General features: G+C 41.5%; 1 protein-coding gene across 1 annotated transcript in view; it reads left to right on the forward strand.

The window, feature by feature from the left end:
- Positions 1-22,615, forward strand: part of LOC308707308 (LIM and SH3 domain protein 1-like) — a 411,116-nt gene that overhangs the window by 3,878 nt on the left and 384,623 nt on the right. Inside the window, exon 2 of the mRNA XM_081393663.1 lies at positions 762-856. Within this exon, the coding sequence (XP_081249789.1) occupies positions 762-856 (95 nt within the window). The remainder of the gene's footprint in view (positions 1-761; positions 857-22,615) is intronic.

Here is a 22,615-nt window from a genome sequence, read left to right on the forward strand (position 1 = left end):
AAGTCTTGTGTAGGCTATATAGGACCACTTCCTCTGCAGTGTCCTGGATTCTGGTAAAACTGCAGAGTATTTGCTCGTTTATTAACCTTTGTGCTGGTGTACAGCTGTCAATGTGGTTTTATTTCAGACATTTCAGTGATGACATTGAGAATTGGATGCTCTTTTGCGTCCTATGTTTGTCATTGAATAAAAACAACAGATGTGGAAGAACTTTGCCAAATGACTGACTAGTATTAATGCCACTGATGTAGAAATTATATGTCTTGGAAAGTCTTATAAAATTCAGTGAAACCAGTAGGATCAGTCTGAATGTTTGCTCATTAGATAGTTAGGCAAATAAATACAATGTCAAAGTTTATAAAAGTGAGATGAGCTATTCAGGTATTGTTGAATACAGAGGCCATGGTTTGAAATAGAGTCTTTATTTGCCACACAACTGGGTTGGTGGAATTTGTTAAGCAACAATGCATAACATCACCATCTTAAAATACAGGGAAGTCCCCCTGTAGCAACTTGGGTTTAAATGCCTCACTCAAAATCACAATGGTGATAGCTTGTTTTGAACAAAACATTTTGGTTATCTGATCATTAACCACAAGGCTACATAATTACAATCTAGAGATAAGCATCTCATTTAAACTGGTGGATTCTTGGTGGAATACTGGTGGAAGTATTTTTCTTGCATTGATTCCATCCTTCTCAGCATTCTTATAGGCTACTCAATAAATGTGCCTTTTTCTCTTCTATTCTTTCTTGTACAGTATTGGCACAAAGGATGTTTCAGCTGTGAGGTCTGCAAAATGACTTTGAATATGAAGAACTACAAAGGCTTTGAAAAGAAACCCTACTGCAGCCAGTAAGTTAAAAATAAATCAGTCCTGGGTCCATGACTTTATTCAGAAAAACATGAATTTATTCAGAAATGCATTAAAAATGCAATTCATAGAGGTCAACCGATTGATCGATTTTGCATATTAATCAGCACTGATATCTGATTGCTGGAATAATATCATATTTTCATACCATTATAAAGTAATTAATTTGTTGACCAGATGCTGCATTAGTGGATAACAGCAGTATGTTTTAGAGTCCTGCACGGGTTCGGGCAAATTTTGCTCAAACGGGTGAAAAATAAACTGTGTCGGGTCGGGTCGGACACAGGGGAAACACAGGTCTAAACACGGGTTTAAAACAATCGATTGTGTATATATAATATGTATGCTTATTTTTAGGAACACATCTACAAAAATATGCCTGTATTTCAAGTTGATAAAATAATTTAAAATCCACATCAGTTTATTTGTGCCCACGCGCCACACCCTCCCAGGATCTATAACGTTACCTAGGCTACTTTCAGTTTTAAAAATGCATCATAACCGCGTGCGCGATCTGCTTGCAGTTGTAGATGGATGCTGAGGAGTTGAAGAAAAGAATAGCTCAAAAATCAAGTCCAGTGTGTGGGAGAAATTTGGAGTTCTCTGAAGAAAATATTGTGAAAGGCTTTGCTGCATGCATTTTCGTGTTGGATGGCCGCAAATGTGGAACTTCACCGCTGAGGAAGCACGCAGGAACTGTGGTAACAAACCAAGCAGTTCTATCGAACAGTATTTTTCAAATTTAACACTGTTAAGTATGTGTGGTGTGCAGGGCGTGTTTGAACCCAAAATTGTCAGATGTAGGCTAGACGAAATTGCGTGTCAGATAGTGTTGTAGCCGCGTCTGTTTGATTGGTAAAATGTTAAGGCTACTCAGTAGGGATGGGACCGTATTAAAATTTAATATCACGATTATAGTGACCAAAATTATCGTGATTATCAATATTTTCACGGTTTTGTTAAAACGAGATGAAAGTGTTCAAAAAGAGTTGATGCTCACACTGAAGACATTTCAACAAGTTTTATATTTGAAAATCAACAAACAACAAATAAAACAAGCAGCTCTATGCACTTTTTAAAGCATTTCCTTCCTTATAATGAGGGTTGTCAATAGCAACGCATTATAACACCGCGCACATCCATTGTAACGGCCACCTAGTGTTAAGTAGTGTTCATGACATGAATGTTGATGTGCCTTTAAAGGTGACCTATTATGCCCCTTTTCACAAGATGTAAAATAATTCTCTGATGTCCCCAGAGTGTGTATGTGAAGTTTTAGCTCAAAATACCCAACAGAATTTTATTTACTGCACGTTTAAATCATCATTTTTTGGGTCTGTGAAAAACGCACTGTTTTAGTGCTTCTCCTTTAAATGCTAATGAGCTGCTGGTTCACGGCACAGGGGGCGGAGCCTAAGCAGCCGCGATCAGGGGCCTCATTTATAAAACTTGGCGTAGGATTTGCGTCAGAAGTGGCGTACGGGTGAAACATAGGACGTGCGTACGCACATAAATATTCGGATTTATAAAACCGTGCGCACGCACGTCCTACGCAGTTTTCCCTTAATAAATCACAATCAATTCTAAATGTAGCGCAGCTTTTGCGGCTTCATGTCACGCCCATAGTTGCCCATAAATAGTCCGTGAAACGCCCAGAGTTAATATTCATCGATTGCGAAATCATGGCAAACACAGAGAGGAAAACCAAGAAACGTAACTTCACTCACGTCATTACGCATTGTGACGGCATCATGGCATTTTATTACCATCCATTTGATTGCATCTGACAAGCTGAAGCTACAGATGTGTTATGAGGATGAATTGCATAACATGCCAGTATTATTGCAGAACATATTTCACTTTTCTTTTTGCAAATATGTGTTAATTTGAATTTCTGTTGAAATCTTCGTTTGATTTTGTTTGTTTTACACTGCAGATCGATCAAACGGCTGTCCGTGTAGGCTGTTAATTGTAAGACTTGCTTTGTGAAGTCTTCACGTTATTATGAGAGGCAGTATTGCCATTTCTTTTACACAACGGTCTACAGTTTCACACACTTTCACGTGTTTCTTCCATCTGCCGACGGTGTCGCCATTTCTCATTTCACCCGTTTTTGTGCGTACGCCTGGGTCAGAGCTTGCGTGAAGGACCGCACATTTTCCCGTCAAGTTCGCTTTTTATAAATACCAATTATTGCGTAGAGAGCGGCGTACACCTTCTTTTGTGCGTACGCAACGTTTATAAATGAGGCCCCGGAGCTAGAACAGGGGAGATGATAATAATAAAACAGACAGTCACAGTAATGGTGTTCATTTCGACCATAAAAATGCCTACAGAGTCAGAGAATATATGCTGTATGGAGTTGGAAAAGGTATAGTTTAGTTTAATTACGATTATAACCTATTTGGCATTGCTTGTATACACTATTAATGCAAGCCTGCTGTAGGACTCCGTCTGACGATCTAATTGTCTGAATGATGACACAAAATATACTGATGAGTTTAATAAAGTTTACTGTATGTCACACAAAAGATGAAGCATCAGTTTTTCTTCAGAAAATCACTGTTAGAGCTGAGTAAACAGTATAAGAAGTGCATAAGTAACTTACATAAATTTCTGTAGAGTTGAGGGAGCATTTTCTTTGAAAACAAAATTAATCCACCTCGTCTTCAGTGGCTGGCAGATTTCAAGAATAAATAGAGAGAGCTATGTGAATGAATACATCCAGCTACAACACCTTCAACGCTTGGGAGATGCTTCGACGCTTCTCGTGAGTGCATTGCTGCAGCAATGGCTGATGTGTACAACTCACAGTGAACTCGATCAGGGCGGGTCTAAGTTATAACGGTATGTCAGTCAACACTCGGGGGCTGGGCCTGTGGCTTTAGTGATGTCACTAAAGCCACATTCTGAAAACGTATCGTTTGGAGAGACTGCTTTTGATTTATGGAGATTTAAAAAAAAGGAGTGAGTGGATTTTTATCACTGTAGGGTGGTTGTGTACACACACTGCCAACACACATTTATGTCCAAACACCATACAAAAGTGAATTTTGCATAATAGGTCCCCTTTAAGATAACTTCTTCTATGGCGTACGTTATTGTATCCATGCTGTTTTTATGTGAGCGCGCACGCACAGTGAGAGTGAGATTGATCACGCAAAGAGGAAGATGACCGCTCTACTGCTGACCGTTGTTTTATTATAATGTGTTTACTTCCACTTTGATTTGTAGCGTGTTTTAGAGTGTTTTCTTTTCCCTTTTAACATTCGCTCTTCGACATGTGAAGAGTGTGCTTAACTGAGAGAAAACATCTATAAAAGTCTTGTGGAACTACCATTTCATTTGCACTGTCCTGTATTCTTCATCTGGGCAGACTTCAAACTCTCTGACAGACGTTACAACATGCATCACAACGGACGCGCTCTCTCGTTTCATTCAAATACATCTTGCCGTCTTGCGTCTCCGTTTTTAATTGTATCGAAAATTATAACTAACATAAATAATAACACAAAAACCATAACGCGTTGTTCATTATAAACGTGGGATTATGAATTATATTGAGAACGTCGTACATAGAAAACATGCCGTAATGTACCTGAGTGTAAAAATAGCTGCATTCATCGTGAAGCGTGCAGCAAGCGATTTGCAAAGATTAATATAAAGGTTAATAAAACGTTTCACTCACTTCAGTTCTTCTGGAGGTGCAGCAACACGAATAGTTGGTACGGATCCTTTTTCCAGAAGCAGCTTTTAGCAAAACCAGCTTTATACTGACCTCGTTTGTAAAGCAGTCTGGTGTGTGAAATGATTCGCGCACACATGAAAGCATTGACGTTGATCATGGGGAATATTCCCTTCGAAAACAAAACTCAGCCACTGCGTCTTCAGCGGTTCGGATTTAGGAACATCAACATGACTGCTGTGATCGTTTTTACACCCAAGAACAGAACACCACAATCTCTTAGACGCCATTCTGCTCACAGACAGTCAGAGACAGTGCTCCAGCGAGACGCGCGGACTATGATTGACAGCTCGCTCACGAGTGAGGGCGGAGTCTGTCAAGTCAAGTCAAGTCATCTTCATTTATATAGCGCTTTTTACAATGTAGATTGTCTCAAAGCAGCTTTACAGAGATAAGCGTATAATTTAAGGTAACAGATTGTTTCGGCTTTACAGCAGAGTTAAGTTATTTCCATCTAAAGTTAGTTTTAATTGATTTGCTTCCGTCGCAATGATCATTTGTTATTAAATTAGGGGCCGCTAAGACGACACCATTCTCTCTACACAGACTTTAAACGCGAACCTGTGAGAAACGCTGATGGCGTTCACATGAGCATTTAGAATGGGTTCTATAGTTATGTGCGTTTGAATATACGCAGGTTTGGAATTCCCTACAAGCCAAGCCTAAATAAAATACTTGTCTTTCCTTATAAATTTTGATAAGGAATTTTATTTTCTTTGTTGCTTTGGGGTAGGACCGCGAGACGAATTTTCCCGACAACGCCTTATCTGTAGAGTGGTAGTGGGAATCTCCATAGGGAGAGACTAGTTGGCACTTCAGCACTGCGTTGTCATCGGTCCAGGCGAAGGTCCTTCGTCAGATTTGGATACGGCCTGGATCCGGCAGGCTGCAGGAAAACCTCGGGATAAACACAGACACTAAAATTAGCGTAGATGCCATTCTTCTCATGATGTAACGAGTACATCAGGATTTTTGGGAAGTGTTCCCGGTTCCGGCTGACCTACTATATGCAGCCTAACATTAAATTATAGAAGTCTATAATGTATTATGTGAAAGCTAGGTCAAAGAGATGTGTCTTTAATCTGGCTTTGAACTGACAGAGTGTGTCTGCTTCCCGGACAATGGTAGGAAGAATGTTCCAGAGTTTTGGTGCTAAATAGGAAAAGGATCTACCGCCAGCAGTCGATTTTGATATTCTAGGTATTATCAACTGGCCGGAATTTTGAGATCGCAATAGACGTGACGGACTATAATGCGTTAAGAGCTCGCTCAAGTACTGCGGAGCTAAACCATTCAGTGCTTTGTAAGTAATCAGCAATATTTTAAAATTTATGCGATGTTTAATAGGGAGCCAGTGCAGTGTTGACAGAACCGGGCTAATATGGTCATACTTCCTGGTTCTGGTAAGAACTCGAGCTGCTGCGTTTTGAACCAGCTGTAGTTTGTTTATTAAGCGTGCAGGGCAACCACCCAGTAGAGCATTACAATAAACTAGCCTTGAGGTCATGAACGCATGAACTAATTGTTCCGCATTTGTCAATGAGAGCATATGGCGTAATTTAGATATATTTTTAAGATGGAAAAATGCAGTTTTACAGATACTGGACACGTGACTTTCAAATGAAAGATTGGTATCAAAGAGCACACCCAGGTTCATAACCGACGACGAAGACTTAACAGAGCAGCCATTAAGTGTTAGACAGTATTCTAGATTATTACGTGAGGAAGTTTTTTGTCCAATAATTAGAAACTCTGTTTTTTCAGAATTTAGAAGTAGGAAATTACAAGTCATCCAATTTTTTATATCCGCTATGCATTCCGTTAATTTTGTGAATTGATAAGTTTCGTTAGGTTTTGAAGAAATATAGAGCTGAGTATCATCGGCATAACAGTGAAAGCTAATGCCATGTTTCCTAATGATATCTCCTAAGGGTAGCATGTACAGAGTGAACAGCAGCGGTCCTAGTACTGAGCCTTGTGGTACGCCATACTGAACTTGTGATCGATGAGACATCTCATCATTTACTGCTACAAACTGATAACGGTCAGATAAGTATGATTTAAACCATGCTAGTGCATTTCCCGTAATGCCAACATAATGTTCTAATCTATTTAAAAGAACGTTGTGGTCGATGGTGTCAAATGCAGCACTAAGATCGAGTAACACTAATAGAGAGATACAACCACGATCGGATGATAAGAGCAAATCATTTGTGACTCTAACGAGAGCTGTTTCGGTACTATGGTACTGTCTAAATCCAGACTGGAAATCCTCGCAGATATCATTTCTTTCAAGAAAGGAACACAGTTGTGAGGATACTGCCTTTTCTAATATCTTTGACAGAAAAGGTAGATTCGAGATCGGCCTGTAATTGACTAATTCTGAAGGATCAAGTTGCGTTTTTTTAACAAGCGGTTTAATCATAGCCAGCTTAAAGTTTTTTGGTACGTATCCTAGAGACAAAGACGAATTAATGATATTAAGAAGAGGATCTATGACCTCTGGAAGTATTTCTTTCAGTAGCTTAGTCGGTATAGGGTCTAACATACATGTTGTAGATTTAGATGATTTAATGAGTTTAGTAAATTCTTCCTCTCCTATAACAACGAATGAATCTAATTTTTTCTCAGGGAGACTACAATGCACTGCCTGATGTGATACTGTAGTAGACGGTTGCATAGTTATAATTTTGTCCCTGATATTATCAATCTTATAAGTAAAGAAGTTCATAAAGTCATTACTGCTGTGTTGCTTGGAAACTTTGGTGCTTGAAGCTTTATTTTTCGTTAGTTTAGCCACCGTTTCAAATAAATACCTAGGATTATGTTTATTTTCTTCTAATAGGGTTGAAAAATAAGCAGATCTAGCAGCTTTTAAAGCCTCTCTGTAAGTAATTGAGCTCTCCTTCCATGAAATGCGAAATACCTCTAGTTTTGTTTTCTTCCAGTTGCGCTCCATTTTTCTGGCTGCTCTCTTAAGGGCCCGAGTGTGCTCGTTGTACCACGGCATTGGACTATTTTCTTTAATCTTCTTTAAGCGCAACGGAGCAACTGTGTCTAAAGTGCTGGAAAAGAGAGAGTTAAACGTTTCTGTTATAATATCTAGTTCTTCTAAGCTATCTGAGATGCTGAGATGATGAAACTCATTAGGAAGATTTTTAATAAAGCAATCTTTAGTAGCAGAAGTGATAGGTCTCACATATTTGTAACACGGAGTATGATTACGACGATGAGTAGGTCCTGACACGTGTTGTCTAACTCCAATTGAATTTACAATGTCTTTAAATGCCAATCCCAATGCATCTTTTTCATTATCGATGTGTATATTAAAATCACCAACAATTAGTACTTTATCTGCAGTCAATATTAATTCTGATAGAAAGTCCGCAAATTCTTTGATAAAGTCTGTATGGTGCCCTGGTGGCCTGTATACAGTAGCCAGCACAAATCTCAAACGTGATTTATCGTTTACACTATATATTTTTACATTAAGCACCAATGCTTCAAAAGAATTATATTTAAAACTTGATTTCTTAGTGGTTTTGAAACTATTACTATAAATTACAGCAACACCACCCCCTTTGCGTTTCAGACGAGGCTCATGTTTATAACAGTAATCTTGCGGGGTTGATTCATTTAAAGTAATGTAATCGTTTGGTTTTAGCCAGGTTTCTGTCAAACACAGCACATCTAGGTTATTATCTGAAATCATATCGTTAACAACGAGTGCTTTTGAAGTAAGCGATCGAATATTCAGCAACCCAAGCTTTAGCATTTGCTCATCTGTATTATAGCTGTTTTTTATTTGTTGAACATCAATTAAATTTTTAACCTTAGTTGGGTTTAAACGTTTTTTGGATTTCCAAATTCGGGGAACAGACACAGTCTCTATATGATGATAGCTAGGTGAAAGAGGCTCTATGTGATAGGATTTATCTGACCTTGGTGATGCGAGGCCGCTAGCAGACAGTCGGTTAAGCCAGTCTGTCTGCTTCCTGACCTGAGCCCCAGATTGTCATGTTTGAGCTCTAAGACTATGAGCCATATTACTAGAGAGAAGAGCAGCACCATCCCAGGAGGGATGAATACCATCTCTTTTCAACAGGTCAGGTTTGCCCCAAAAACTTTTCCAATTGTCTATGAATTCTATATTATTAAGCGGACACCACCGAGACAGCCAACCGTTAAGCGAACACAATCTACTAACTATCTCATCACTCCTGCAAACAGGAAGGGGGCCAGAGCAAATTACAGTCCTTGACATCGTACTTGCAAGTTCACACACCTCTTTAATATTAATTTTGGTGATCTCCGACTGGCGGAGTCGAACATCATTAGTGCCGACATGAATAATGATCTTAGAGAATTTACGATTAGCATTAGCCAGCACTTTTAAATTTGCTTTGATGTCAGGCGCTCTGGCTCCCGGCAAACATGTGACTATGGTGGTTGGTGTCTCTATTTTCACGTTCCGTGTAATAGAATCGCCAATAACTAGGGCACAATCATTCTCAGTGGGTGTTTCACTGAGCGGGGCAAATCGATTTGTTATGGTAATCGGAACGGAAGAGTGGTTTTTAGATCCGCGACTAGAGCGATCCCTCACTGTCACCCATTTGCCCGGCTGCACGGGCTCTACTTCAGCCGGAACCACGCCATGTAAAGTGTTCACTATTCTATGCGCATCCAAAACATCTAAAGCACTAGCACTCTTACTATCCTCAATTAAAGTTTGGATGCGTGTTTCTAATTCTGAAATCTTCTGTCAACCTAACTGTCTCCTTACATTTATCACATATAAATCCTATATTGTCGACAGAGAAGGCTATACTAAACATGTGACATGAAGTGCAAGTGACAATAAAAGGACAAGACATTACTCACCGTGTTTGTTGACTGATTCTTACTCACCTGAGCTTTTTATGAACTCAAAGGCGCGGACGCGCGAGAGAAAAACAAATAAATAAAATAGCTGAGCGCACGGGTGGCGCGTTAACAGGCTAGCGAATTACTAGCGTTTTGTGCTAGTAGTACTAATAACAAAAGCTAGCGATGTCAGATTAATCTGAGATGTTGGGTAAAATGTAGTAGTATAAACAACTAGAAATGGTAGTAAAATGATGGTTCAAAACAAAGAAATATAAGGCTAAGACAGAGCTTACCGCACCGAAGCACACAAACACACTCACAGCAGGCAGCGAGGCAGACAGGAGCAATCGATCAGCGATCAAGCAACCTGTTTAAACTGCGGCTGTCAATCGACCATCATGGAAGGGGCGTCCGACCGTGTGACGTCACACGGTCGAACGGCTTGATTAGAGACAGGGGAAAACATATAAGAAGATTAAAAAAAAAACACTGGATGGATTTTTATCATTTTATGATGGTTGTGTACAGGCACTGCCAACACACATTTCAGTACAATCAACTTGTAAAAGTGCATGTACCATTATATGACCCCTTTAAGTCTTGTTTGAACTTGTTCGTTCGTCTTTGGCTCAAAGCCACTTGCTGCGAACTTTTCTTTGTGGAAGCTTCACGTTTATTTCAAGTGATTGATATAAAATAGTTCAACTTAAAACAACATTTTATGCCCAATTATTTCCCAGATGCAGTTTTGTTATTGAGGTCAAAGTTAACTTGCCTTGCGTTCGCTATACAACAGTTGGTGATGGTCACACAAGACGACTCGGCAGATTTGAAGTGTTTCCCCCTATTGCAGCGACTTTTTCTTGTGCATGTTCTGCTGACAGGGTGACCATCCTCGATTAAGTTTCCCTCAGGACTTTTGTTAAAGCCAAAATATGACCACACCTCAGAAGTGGTTCTTTTAAAAGGCAAAAAAATCTCCCGAGCACGGTCACTGCCTTCCGCAATTCCTTATTGAATAAAAAAAATAACATTGTCCGCTGCACCTGCGTCAGACTGTTGCTGGCTGAACAGAATCTAAAACCACGATAATCAAACACGGTTTTAATGATAATTAAATTTTAAACGATATTACTAACCGTCAGTACATTTTATCGTGGTTTATAGTGAAACCGGTAATCGTCCCATCCCTACTACTCAGTTTTGTGATAATGTTAGCCATGTTCTTCATGTACTGGCCTTTTGACAGCTTCGGCTGAAGTTGTCCTTGTGTTAATTGTCATGTAATAACTTCTGTATGACCTGGCAATAAACATTTTTGTAAGTGTGTCTATAATGTGATTGGCTAAACTGATTTTATTTTCGGGTGTCGGTTCTATTTTAAGCGGGTCGGGTGCAGATTTTAATTAGTGCTGCTGTCGGAAAACGGGTCGGATGCGGTTTTAAGCACTGCGGGTACGGATTTACAAAATCGGACCGTGCAGAACTCTGGTATGTTTGAGAGGACACTAACATTACCTCTAGTGGGTAAAAAACAATGTTACAAAAACACACGCAAGTCCAACTCAAATGTTTAGTGTCATGATTGTTACCATCTGTTTGCATTAATTTATATTCAGCAGGTCACTTATATGCATTCGTTATGCAGCGAAGTTGCATATTTAAAGCTAGTGACATGAGAAAGCAAACCGTTTTATCATGCAGCCGACAGATCAGAAATGCAAATGCATTCTATTTCAGTTTAATTCTATTTCATGCAACTGATTTTCAGGGTTTTTTTTATCATCACTGTAATGCTTTTTTTTTTTTTTGATAATCAAGTGTTCAAAAATAGAAGCAAATAAAGTGTAAGAATATACATAAAATATACATATGTGTCTAATTTCAATGCTATGGCCCCTTTGTATAGATATTTAAAAATGGCCATCTTTAAGCATCACTGCTTGAATTTATATGAAATGGTAACACTTTACAATAAGAGTCCATCTGCAACATTAAGGATAATAAAAGTATTGTTCATTGTTAATTTCAACATTTACTTATACATTTTTAAATTTTAAAGTTGATTCTCTTACTAAGGTGTGTGTATATAAATAATTTCAAAAGTATAGAAATTTCAAAAGTGTTTTTCAATTTTTCAGCACTATTTTATGTGTTATGTTTGTTTTCATTCATTCAGTATCCATTTTTAAAAACTATCGGTTGATTAATCGATTATCGGCCAGCCTTGGCCAACCTAGTTATCATTATCTGTAAAATCCACTATCGGTCGACCTCTAATTCATATAGTGATTCAAATACTTCTTTACTAGTGAACATGTTTTCAATTTCTGATTTTTTTATATATTTTTAACTGTGTTGATATCATTATGAATAAAATTCTTTGTAGTTTTGCTTATTTTTATTTTTTATTTGTTAGAAAAAATAAGCAGCGAAGCAGTTTTGTTAAAATATTAATATTTGGAAAATTTGAGTTACACTTTATTTTAAGGTGTCCTTTTTACATTGTAATAATTATACATATTAGTACTGAGCAGTGGTTAAATTGGGCCGGGGCTCTCCGGGGCTCAGCCCCGGCACATAAGCCTGCTCGTTTGCAGTCAGTTGCCTACTGGAAATTATGTCACATAAAATTTGATGAAAGTGATGCTTTTGAAAACATATTTCTGATTATAAATGAAAGATTTTGAAATGGCATGTCTATTTTGTCTCGGCGGAGCTGAGATGAGAACAATCGGGACACGGCCGTATTTTTGTTCAGCTGCTTAATCTCGTTGTCAGTCGACCATGATCGTGCACCGCTTGCGCATGCCATGTGCATCTAGGTAGGCTACTACTCAGAACTCCAACATGGATAAATGTACGCAGCAATATATAATGAATGTTCCTGGGAGATCCGTAGTTTCGCGGGATGTGGAAGCGCGCAAAAGTTCCAGAACCTTCTACTGCCTTGAAAAAAAAAAAAAAAAACGAGCTGCTGGCCGCCGCTGCAGCAACAGATCAATTTTGTCAAGTTCAGCACAACGTTGGTTGTACAAAAAGTGCCCTGGCCTTGAATGACAAGGTAAGGAAAAAATGTTTGCCACATTGTATGGGTCACTATCATAACAAGGTAATACGATGTGTAATCAAGCGTTTTAGATTTAATATGAGGGAAATAGGCTACATGCCGTGGACGTGACACAAAAAATCTTTAACTTTTAGGTGGCAAAATATTTTTTGGTAATTCTGTGAATTACACTGCAAACCAAAGTAATACTACCCACCGGATGAAGAAGGGTTGGCTCTCCACAGAACATAACAGCGGCACTAAAAGACTGTTTAAAACTTTCACTGAGACCTCAAACAGAAAGCACAAAGCCTTTCTTTAAAATTAATTTCGTTTTGTATTAATTGTATCTTAATTTTAATCAATGTTTCATCAACCAATTGCTCGTCTTCAGCGTGTCCAGAATGCTGCAGCGAGATTTTTAACAAATACCAGAAAACGGGATCACATAACACCTTTATTGATATCCCTTCACTGGCTACCTGTTAGATACAGAATACAATATAAGGTGTTGATGTTTGTTTTTAAAGCACTACATGATCAAGCTCCTGAGTATATAAAAGACATGTTAATTCCTTATCAGTCTCAACGTCACCTTCGCTCGTCTCAGAATATGCTCCTAACCGTCCCACGGTCTCGTTTGAGGCGTAGTGGTGACCGTGCTTTTTCTGTTGCGGCTCCTGCACTTTGGAATGTGTTGCCACTATCCTTAAAAACCTCATCAGGCATGGATATTTTTAAAAAGGATTTGAAGACTTATTTATTTTATCAAGCCTTTGGCGTTTGATTAGGTCTGAGAACTGTGAGTGATTTGTTGTTTGATTCTCTTGTGTCTTGTTTTAATGTAACTTAATGTTTGTGTGTATTTTAGAGTTATTGTTTAGCATATTTATGGACAGCACTTTGGTCCATTCTAATGGTTTTGAAAGTGCTTTATAAATAAAAGTTGAGTTGAGTTGAATGACCCAAAAAATGAATATATATGAATTATTAATTCATGAAATATAAAAAAATATATTTATTATATAAATATATATATAAATTAAAAGGTATTTGGAAAATGTCATTACTTTTTCATTTTACCCATTGTTGACTTTTGTTAAATGGTTTAAAAGTTTTCAAAACAATAGAAAATGTACTCGGTTACCTAATGTAACCTCGGTTCTCTCTAGAAGAGGGAACGAGTATTGCGTAAGTTGCTTACGCTACGGGTAAAGTCATCTTTTCTCGAGATATGAAGCCAAAAAATTATCCTTAATTTTGTATTCATTGTCAACGCAGTGCAGCAGCCAGCAGACCTACAGCAGGCTATCTAGCATGCTCATAGGCTGCCCTGCGGCAACTGCAGCAGCCTACCACTGAGCCTTGCGTGACTTTGCGCCCTCACGTGTCACAGCCCGCCAGAATGGGGGTGGCTTAGCTTATATAAGGACGGCTCGGAGGCTGCTTTCCTGGTTTTCATCGACTGAAGCGAAATGAGCTCGTGGCGCGAGCACGGCAGGTTCCGCAATACTCGTTCCCTCTTCTAGAGAGAACCGAGGTTACATTAGGTAACCGAGTACGTTCTCTTACGAGAGGTTCTCTCGTATTGCGTAAGTTGCTTACGCTACGGGAACCCCTTGTCAACGCCGTGCGCGCCGAGCATCCACCACATAAGTCCCAAGGGAAGCCCGGGGGACACCGATAAGTGGGAATAAGGCGGCCAGCAACGCGGGCCAGCACATGTACATAAGCACCTCTTAGGGAATACAGAACGGCGCTGCCGGTCCATCATAGAGAATATCAACCCTTATAGTGCAGCTCAACCAGGAGAGCTAAGTCACGTGAGAATAGCCTGCGCACGAACAAACTGGGCAGGACATACACACGATTTAGACTGATAAAAGTCTAGCCTGCAAGGCGGGAACTTCCAGGTTGTAAAACCTAACAAATGTAGAGGGGGAGGCCCAGCCTGTCGGTTCAATGGTTCAAAGGGATGTGTTTTCAGGGCCTCTAGGACCAAAGAAAGATCCCAGATAGGAACCGGAGGGGGCCGCGGGGGATTCATCTTCCTGGCTCCTCTAAGGAAGCGGATGATGAGCTCGTTCCTTCCTATTGACTGGCCGTGCGTCGACTCTGCGAACGCTGCAATAGCCGCAACATACACTTTGAGCGTTAAGGGGGACCTGCCCATATCCAGCAGCTCTTGAAGGAAGCGAAGCACCCACGAGACCCCACAAGTTTGTGGGTCTAGATTTTTGTCGGTACACCATTTTGTAAACACAGACCATTTAAACGCGTAAAGCCTTCTCATAGAGGGAGCTCTAGACTGCGTGATCATGTTCACAAGCCCTTCTGGCAAGGCAACGGGTATCCGTTGATTACCCACGCATGCAGAGACCAGCACTCTGGATGGGGATGCCAAATTGAGCCGCCAGCTTGAGAGAGAAGATCTCTCCTCACCGGAATCGGCCACGGGGCTACATGTGAAAGCCGCATCAGCTGTGGGAACCAGGCTTGGTTCTCCCATCGCGGGGCTATAAGGAGCACCGAGTGGCGTGCTTCCCTGATTCTCTTGATTACCTGTGGTAACTAGGGCTGTCACTTTACGTTCGAAAATCGATTGCACAATCGATCGGACCAACCAACACAAGTTTCGAAAACGAAAATATGGAATTTTCTCGAAACGCATCCAGCTCGTCACGATACGCCCGCAGCGAACGCGCATCACACAGCAACTCTGACAAACACACATTATACTTCTGCATAATGTTTCTATTTTTACTACAAAAATGTGAAATTCTGCCGGTATTCAGACAGTCTCATGCATACAGATACAGATTCAGGCTACGGTCAACAATCGTAGGCAACATTTGTTTGACTTTTCTAACCGTAAACACAGGCATGTTGAAGACTGCAGTAGTTTTCATTGATGTTATGGCAGTCCACTCTGCTTATTGCTTTTCGAGAATGTTGCACTCCTGTTTGTCATTGTGCACAAAACTTCATGTCAATAAATCAACAGGAATATTGCTGCTTTGTGCGCGTCTCAAGCGCCCTTTTTACGTTCGTCCTAATACCTGTTAGTTGTCCGTGGATTTGCCCATATTTGCCGTTTAAAATGGAAACGTCTTTAGACATGGAAAATCGATTTTACAATCGATTCAATGAACACAAATGTCTCAAAAATCAAACAGGATTTTTTCACAAAAGTGACAGCCCTAGTGGTAACAGCGAGATTGGAGGGAAAGCGTACAGTGGGCGGCAGGGCCAGATTTGGGCCAGCACGTCCTCGTTCTTTGAAAAGAACCTTGGGCAATGAGCGTTGTCTTTTGACGCGAAAAGGTCGACCTCCGCTTTGCCGAAAGGCGGCATAGTAGTTGGACTGTCTGAGGGTGCAGGGCCCATTCTCCCGGGGAATGTTGTCCCTGGACAGTCTGTCTGGGCCATCGTTCAAGTGGCCCGGCACATGCGCGGCTCTCAGGGAGCGAAGCGAGCGCCGAGCCCAAACGAGGAGGCGTTCTGCCAGATCGCAGAGATTCCTGGATCTGACACCGCCCTGGCGGTTCATGTAGGACACCACGGACATGTTGTCTGTGCAGACTGGAACGTGGTGGCCCCGTATGTATGGGAGGAAACGCTTGAGCGCGTTCTCGACCGCCATCATTTCCAGACAGTTTATATGGAGGCGTTTCTCCCGGTCTGACCACAGGCCAAAGACCGATCTGCCCTCGTGATTCGTATGTCGCCGGAAGCCCACGCTCGGTGAGGCATACGCAATAAGCCCAGCTGGAGCACAGCTGCAGCTGACGCCATACAACCCAGCATTCTCTGAAATGTTTCAGCGATGCTGCCCTTCTGGAAAGACGCGGCCAGGCGCTGAACACGGCGCGCGCGCTGTGTCGACAAGCGGGCCGTCATAGCCACAGAGTTCAGCTCTATTCCCAGAAAAGAGACTGACTGACTGGGCAAGTAATGAGCTCTTGGTCCAGTTGACCGTAAGACCCAGGCTTTCCAGGTGGCTGAGAAGCACTGTTCTGTGAGATATAAGTTCTATCTCTGACTGTGCCAGAATCAGCCCATCGTCCAGATATTCTCAGGGGAGCGAGAGCCGTGTTCATGCACTTCGTAATGTACGGGGTGCTAAAGACAGGCCGAACGGAAGGACGGTATATTGATATACCTGACCGTCGAAGGCGAATCTCAAGAATGGCCTGTGACGGGGTATTATCTGAATCTGAAAGTACGCGTCTTTCAGATCAAGAGAAATAAACCAGTCCCTCGGGCGAATTTGCGCGAGTATCTGTCTGGTTGTGAGCATTTTGAATGGTCCTTACATGAGAACTTTTGTTCAAATATCTCAGTTCTAAGAGGTCTTAGAGCTCCGTCCTTCTTGGGCACGAGGAAGTAACGGCTGTAAAAGCCTGACTCGCTCAGAGAATGAGGTACCGGTTCTATGGCCCCTTTGCATAGCAGTCTCGCTATTTCTGCGCGGAGCAGGTGTGCTACTTCCATATTCACTCTCGTCTCGGTCCATGCTTGAAAGCGGGGGGGACGGCGAGCGAACTGCAGCGAATAGCCCTGTTTTACTGTGCTCAGCACCCATTCTGACACGCCTGGAATAGCTTCCCATGCTTCTGCATGTACAGCTAAGGGCAGAATGGCCTCCGGGTTTCGATTGCCGCACTTTGCAGGGTCGAGAATCTGAATCAGAGGCATGGGCGCGGAGCGCGCGCTCTCGGTGCTTGAATACGGCGGCTCGCTGACAGCGATAGCTGGTTGTTTTACACACGATGTCCCGGTTCGAAGAAGAGGTTCGTAATAGCCGAATAGCCAGAGAGCGTCAACATGACTTGTGTAGGCGTTTGTTTGCAGGCGTGCATGTACTATAACAGGCTCGCTTACTGCAATATTGATGTTTCCAGCCGCCTGGGACTAAAACACTCTTTCCTCCGTTCGCCGGTGAGTGACGCACGCGAATGGGGCGCGAGGGCGAGAGAGCGGGAAGCATCATGTTTTGCGTTGGCGTTTGTTTGCAGGCGTGCATGTATTATGACAGGCTCATTCACTGCAATATAGATATTTCCAGTCGCTTCAGCTTCACTACGGGGTAGTTTTACCTACAGTAACAAAACTCAGAACGTATATTGTTCTCATTGAGCCAGACAACTTTCTAATTTACAGTCATTAGCCCCGACCAACAGGAAGTCAGATATTTTGGTTTGAATGTGGATTTTTTTTGTATATTTCAGACTCTGAATTTTTACCCACTCTTAAGTGGTTTACTTTATTCCCACCAAACTTTTTCAACATGATGAAAATACATTAAAGATCCTAAATTGTGAACGGATAATAAATATCTCAAATGGTTTTGCTATGGCGAGGGATTAAAGTAATGTCAAAAAAGGAAACACTAAAAGCCTCATATCTTTTAAAAATGTAATTACACCATTTATTTCTATATAAAATTATACAAATATCAGAATTAAACCCATTTTATTCTTTTTTTTTTTCAATTTAAGAATTATTTTTAAGTTTAAAAACAGCCAGAATGGTTTAGTCCAAAAAAATAAATAAAGTCATAACTAGTGCTATACTGCCCTCTTGTGTTCAAAATCAGGTTGGCTTATTGTATTTATATATAAATATATTAGGGATTTGACTGTGGGAATATTTCCCCACCGGTTAATCGACGTGTGACACCGCTGGGGGTTTTTGAATCGCTAACTTAAAAACGAAAGTAAAATATGTTCCTCTGCATGGACATTGATAATGGTGCGGATCAGAGCGAGCGCTTTCAATGAATTCCTATGGAAGTAGGAATGAACTAAAAACGTCGACTCTGTTCTGCTCGTTCCTCGCCGTGGACGCGCACAGTTATGAATGCCCGTGCAGCCGTGAGCATTTTAGTTTAATTTTAAAATTAGCGCCTTTCGGGGGGCGGATTGCTTTAATTTATTTTACAAAAACACAATGTTGTGTTTTATTGCGACTGTACGCAAATATAAGTTAACACTTCCCAGTTTGAATGATGTCCTGTGTGAACAAAATGATGGAGTATGTTTTTATGTGTCCACTGTTCAATTGCTCCCGCGCCACACACACACACACTCATTCCAGCATTGCAATCTTTCTGACATTGCAGCCTGTTCATTATAGCCTTAATAAAATATAATAATAAAATAGTCAACCTAACATATCAAAATTACACTGCTCTGTTTAAATAGTCAGTAGTACAATTCGTACCATTCACGGTAAGCACCGCTCCACTGTGATGTTTCCAAGCACATTTTTGCGCATGTGAAGAGGATGATTTTTTCCGTCGATGTTGGAACGTGAGTGAAGTACAAAGCCTATGATAAAGAATAGTTTAGCATCCTGTTACGTAAAATACAGACGGAAGCAATTGCAAGTAATATGATGGTTTATTAGAACAAAGTTCACTCAGTTATATACTCAGGAAAGTCAATGTTCACTCAGGAAGAACTCAGGAAACCATGGACAAGCAAGTGGTAGTCAGTCGATCACACGTTGCAGACAACAGGAGAGCGGTGACGCAGGGACTGAGATGGACGATCCTGATGAGTGCTGAGTGAAGTGAAGTGAAGTGGTGAGACCGAGTGAAGTAATCCAATATTCAGTGCGAACGGGAAACACGAGGAACACAGGAACAAGCATAGACACAGGAAACTAGACAATGATCTGACAAACACAAAAAGAAAGACAAGGCATTAAATAGGCTGGCTAGATGGTATGCAGCTGCTGCTGAGCAATAAGTAGGCTCCCCATCTACGAGTCGCGGTGGTGGGGGAACCGGGGCCGGCAGATTAATGCGAGAATAAAACACGGGCTTGATCTTTGACACGTGAAAGGCGGGATGAATTCTCCTGTTCGCCGGAAGAAGTTTGATTCGGACTGTCACCGGACTAATAATCTTGGTAACAGGAAACCAATAAATTTGGGAGCTAACTTGTTGGAAAAGGAACGGAGCGGAATGTTCTTGGTAGAAAGCCACACTTTTTGACCCACAACGTATACGGGAAGCCTTGACCGGTGGCGATCGGCCTTAGCCTTAGTGCGCGCCCCCACCTGGAGCAAAGTCTCACAGGCTCTGGTCCATGTGCGGTGGCACCTCTGGATGAAGGCGTGAGCAGAGGGGACCGCAACTTCGGATTCCAGACTTGGAAAAATTGGTGACTGGTACCCTAAACTACGCTTAAACGGAAAGAGGCCTGTGGATGACACTGGTAACAAGTTATGTGCGCACTCAACCATAGACAGTTGTTGGCTCCAGGATGAAGGATTCTTGGATACCAAACATTGCAACATTCTCTCCAAATCTTGGTTGGCTCGCTCAGTCTGACCATTACTCTGGGGATGATAACCCGAAGACAAGCTGACCGTAGCTCCTAATAAACTACAAAACTCTTTCCAGAATTTGGACACAAATTGGGAACCCCTGTCAGAAACCACGTCCATCGGGAGGCCATGTAACCGAAAGACATGATCAATTATAGTCACCGCTGTCTCCTTGGCTGAGGGTAATTTGGGTAAGGGAATGAAATATGCCACCTTCGAGAACCGGTCCACTACGGTTAAAACAACCGTCATGCCATTAGAGGGCGGGAGGGCGGTGACAAAATCTAGCGCTATGTGGGACCAGGATCTCAAAGGGACAGACAGCGGTTGGAGTAACCCATCAGGAGGTCGGTTAGAGGAGGATCACGTGATGCAGGCTTAGTCTTTCGCTCCGCTCATTTTGCCATATTTTGTATGATCCTGTCAGTAAAATTTGAACCACTTTGCATTGGACCCGTCATGAGTGCTAAGGCAGACAAAGGAGATCGGAAAAGAGAGATTGAGCAATCGCCAATAAAGAAAAAATTCTGAGATTCCGCCATCTCCAGAGAAGACCTTGACGATGCTATTGCTAGCCTCATCGAACTAGCATTTAAAGACCAGCAAACACGTTGAATTCGGTTGTGAATTCGGCAGTAAGAGAAGCGATGGACTCTGTTTTGATTCCAGCATTACGCGAACTACGTGAAGACATACAAGCGACCAACAAGTCTGTTAAAGAGCTAAGAGAGGAGTTTGAGGCCATAGATACCGCGGCGAAGCAGACACGTGACTGCGTTGACTCTGTTCAAGCAGCTGCACGTGAGGATAGGAGGACAGTCATGGGCTTAAAAAATCAGCTTGAGCGACTCACAGAGAAGGTGACGGATATGGAGGACAGGTGCAGGAGGAACAACGTACGATTGGTGGGGCTGCCAGAGGGGGCTGAGGGATCCGACGCGGCTGGTTTCCTCAGAGTTAATATCTCCAAGTGGATTCCTTCCCTGAAGGGCTGTGATATTGAGATTGACCGGGCACACCGCGTATATGACGGAGGGAAGGGCTCCGATCGGCCGCGCACTCTCATCTTCCATGTACTGAGATGGCATGACAGATCAGATATCCTGAAGGGTGCTCGGCAGGCTTATCCGGTGAAATGCTCACAGAACAACGTCACACTGCTATTTTTTCCCGACTTTAGTCCAGCCACAGTGATCAGGAGAAAGGCATTTGGTCCGGTTTTGAAGAAGATGACAGCGCTTGGTCTCCAACCCTTCCTCATCTATCCGGCCGTAATTAAACTACGGCACAAAGGGGAACAGAAAAGCTTCGATACCCCTCAGAAAGCTGAGGATTTCATTAGCTCCCTGTCCCAGCAGAAGACGTATGCCACGGCTCTGCGCGGGGGAACGGCGGCCGCTGTCCCTCCAGCCCGGCGGGAGGAGCTTGATGGCCGGGATGAACATGGTCCCAGCTGCTTAGGAGTGGATGAGGGCAGAATGGACATGGACGCTGGATAAACCAAAAAAAAAAAAAAAAGTGAGATATTCTCACTGATATTCTCTCCTCTCTACTACTGAGATATTGTTTCTTTTTATCCGGTACAACAATCTCGTTGCTGGCAAGACTGACCCCCCTTTTTGCTCTTTTGGAGGGGACTAATGGAGAGTTGGTTTAATTAAAAATGTGTTTTGGTGGTACAAGCTTTTTGAGAGACATGTTCTGCGTTGGAGTGGATCGGTCACGAACCATCACTATTTTATGTTGCTTAGTCAGACCTATGTTCTCGGTAATGTGCGGTCTGAGTTGTTCCTTGTTCAAGGTTGTTGGTTGTTCATGTTTTTATGTTGTTTTCACTTTTTACAACAGACATTTATACTTTTGTTTATTTTACCATATTTCTAAAGGGATTTTTCATCTAGGAGGTTTGGTATCTAAAATATACATCAACATTTACACACTATATATTCAATGCATACTCTAAATATTTTATCACTTAATGTGAATGGCTTAAATTCTGCTGTTAAACGAACTCGTGTGTTAGAATATTTACATCGTAAATCTATTTCCTGTGCCTTAATTCAAGAGACACATTTAAAGCAATCTGACGTGGCACGTTTCCAGAATAAGTATTACAAACTGGCAGCTTTTTCCTGCACTCAAAATAAAACTAAAGGGGTGCTTATCCTTGTTAACCGGAAGTTAAATTTAACAATTGAACACCTTGGTAATGATGAGAAAGGTAGATTTGTTTTTACCGATGCAAAATATATAATAATAGGTTAGCCTTGGTCTCTATTTATGGTCCGAATGAGACAGACAGTGCATTCCTGTCACAGATTTCCAAAACTTTGCTTGAGCAGATTGACTGCCCTCTAGTGGTGGGTGGGGATTTTAATGCTGTCATAAATCCTGCTTTAGATAAATCTCAATCTGATACAACAGCCAATTTATCCTCTAAATTACTGAATAAATTTATCACTGAGCTTAACGTAATCGATCTTTGGAGAATGCAGAATATTAAATCTAAGGATTTCACTTTTTTTTCTAATAGACACAAGACTTTCTCTAGGATAGACTACATATTTCTCAGCCCATCTTTAATTTCATCTGATTTCTCCATCTCTATATTACCAATTCTATTATCTGATCATTCTGCTGTGTTGTGCAGTGTTCCTCTTTCCGATGTTAGAGCCAAGTCCCCTAGATGGCGCTTTAACATATCATTATTAAGTAATCAGACTTTCATTACTTCTTTAA

Source organism: Scardinius erythrophthalmus, assembly GCF_964197995.2.
Source record: "Scardinius erythrophthalmus genome assembly, chromosome: 18".
Classification (NCBI taxonomy): domain Eukaryota; kingdom Metazoa; phylum Chordata; class Actinopteri; order Cypriniformes; family Leuciscidae; genus Scardinius; species Scardinius erythrophthalmus.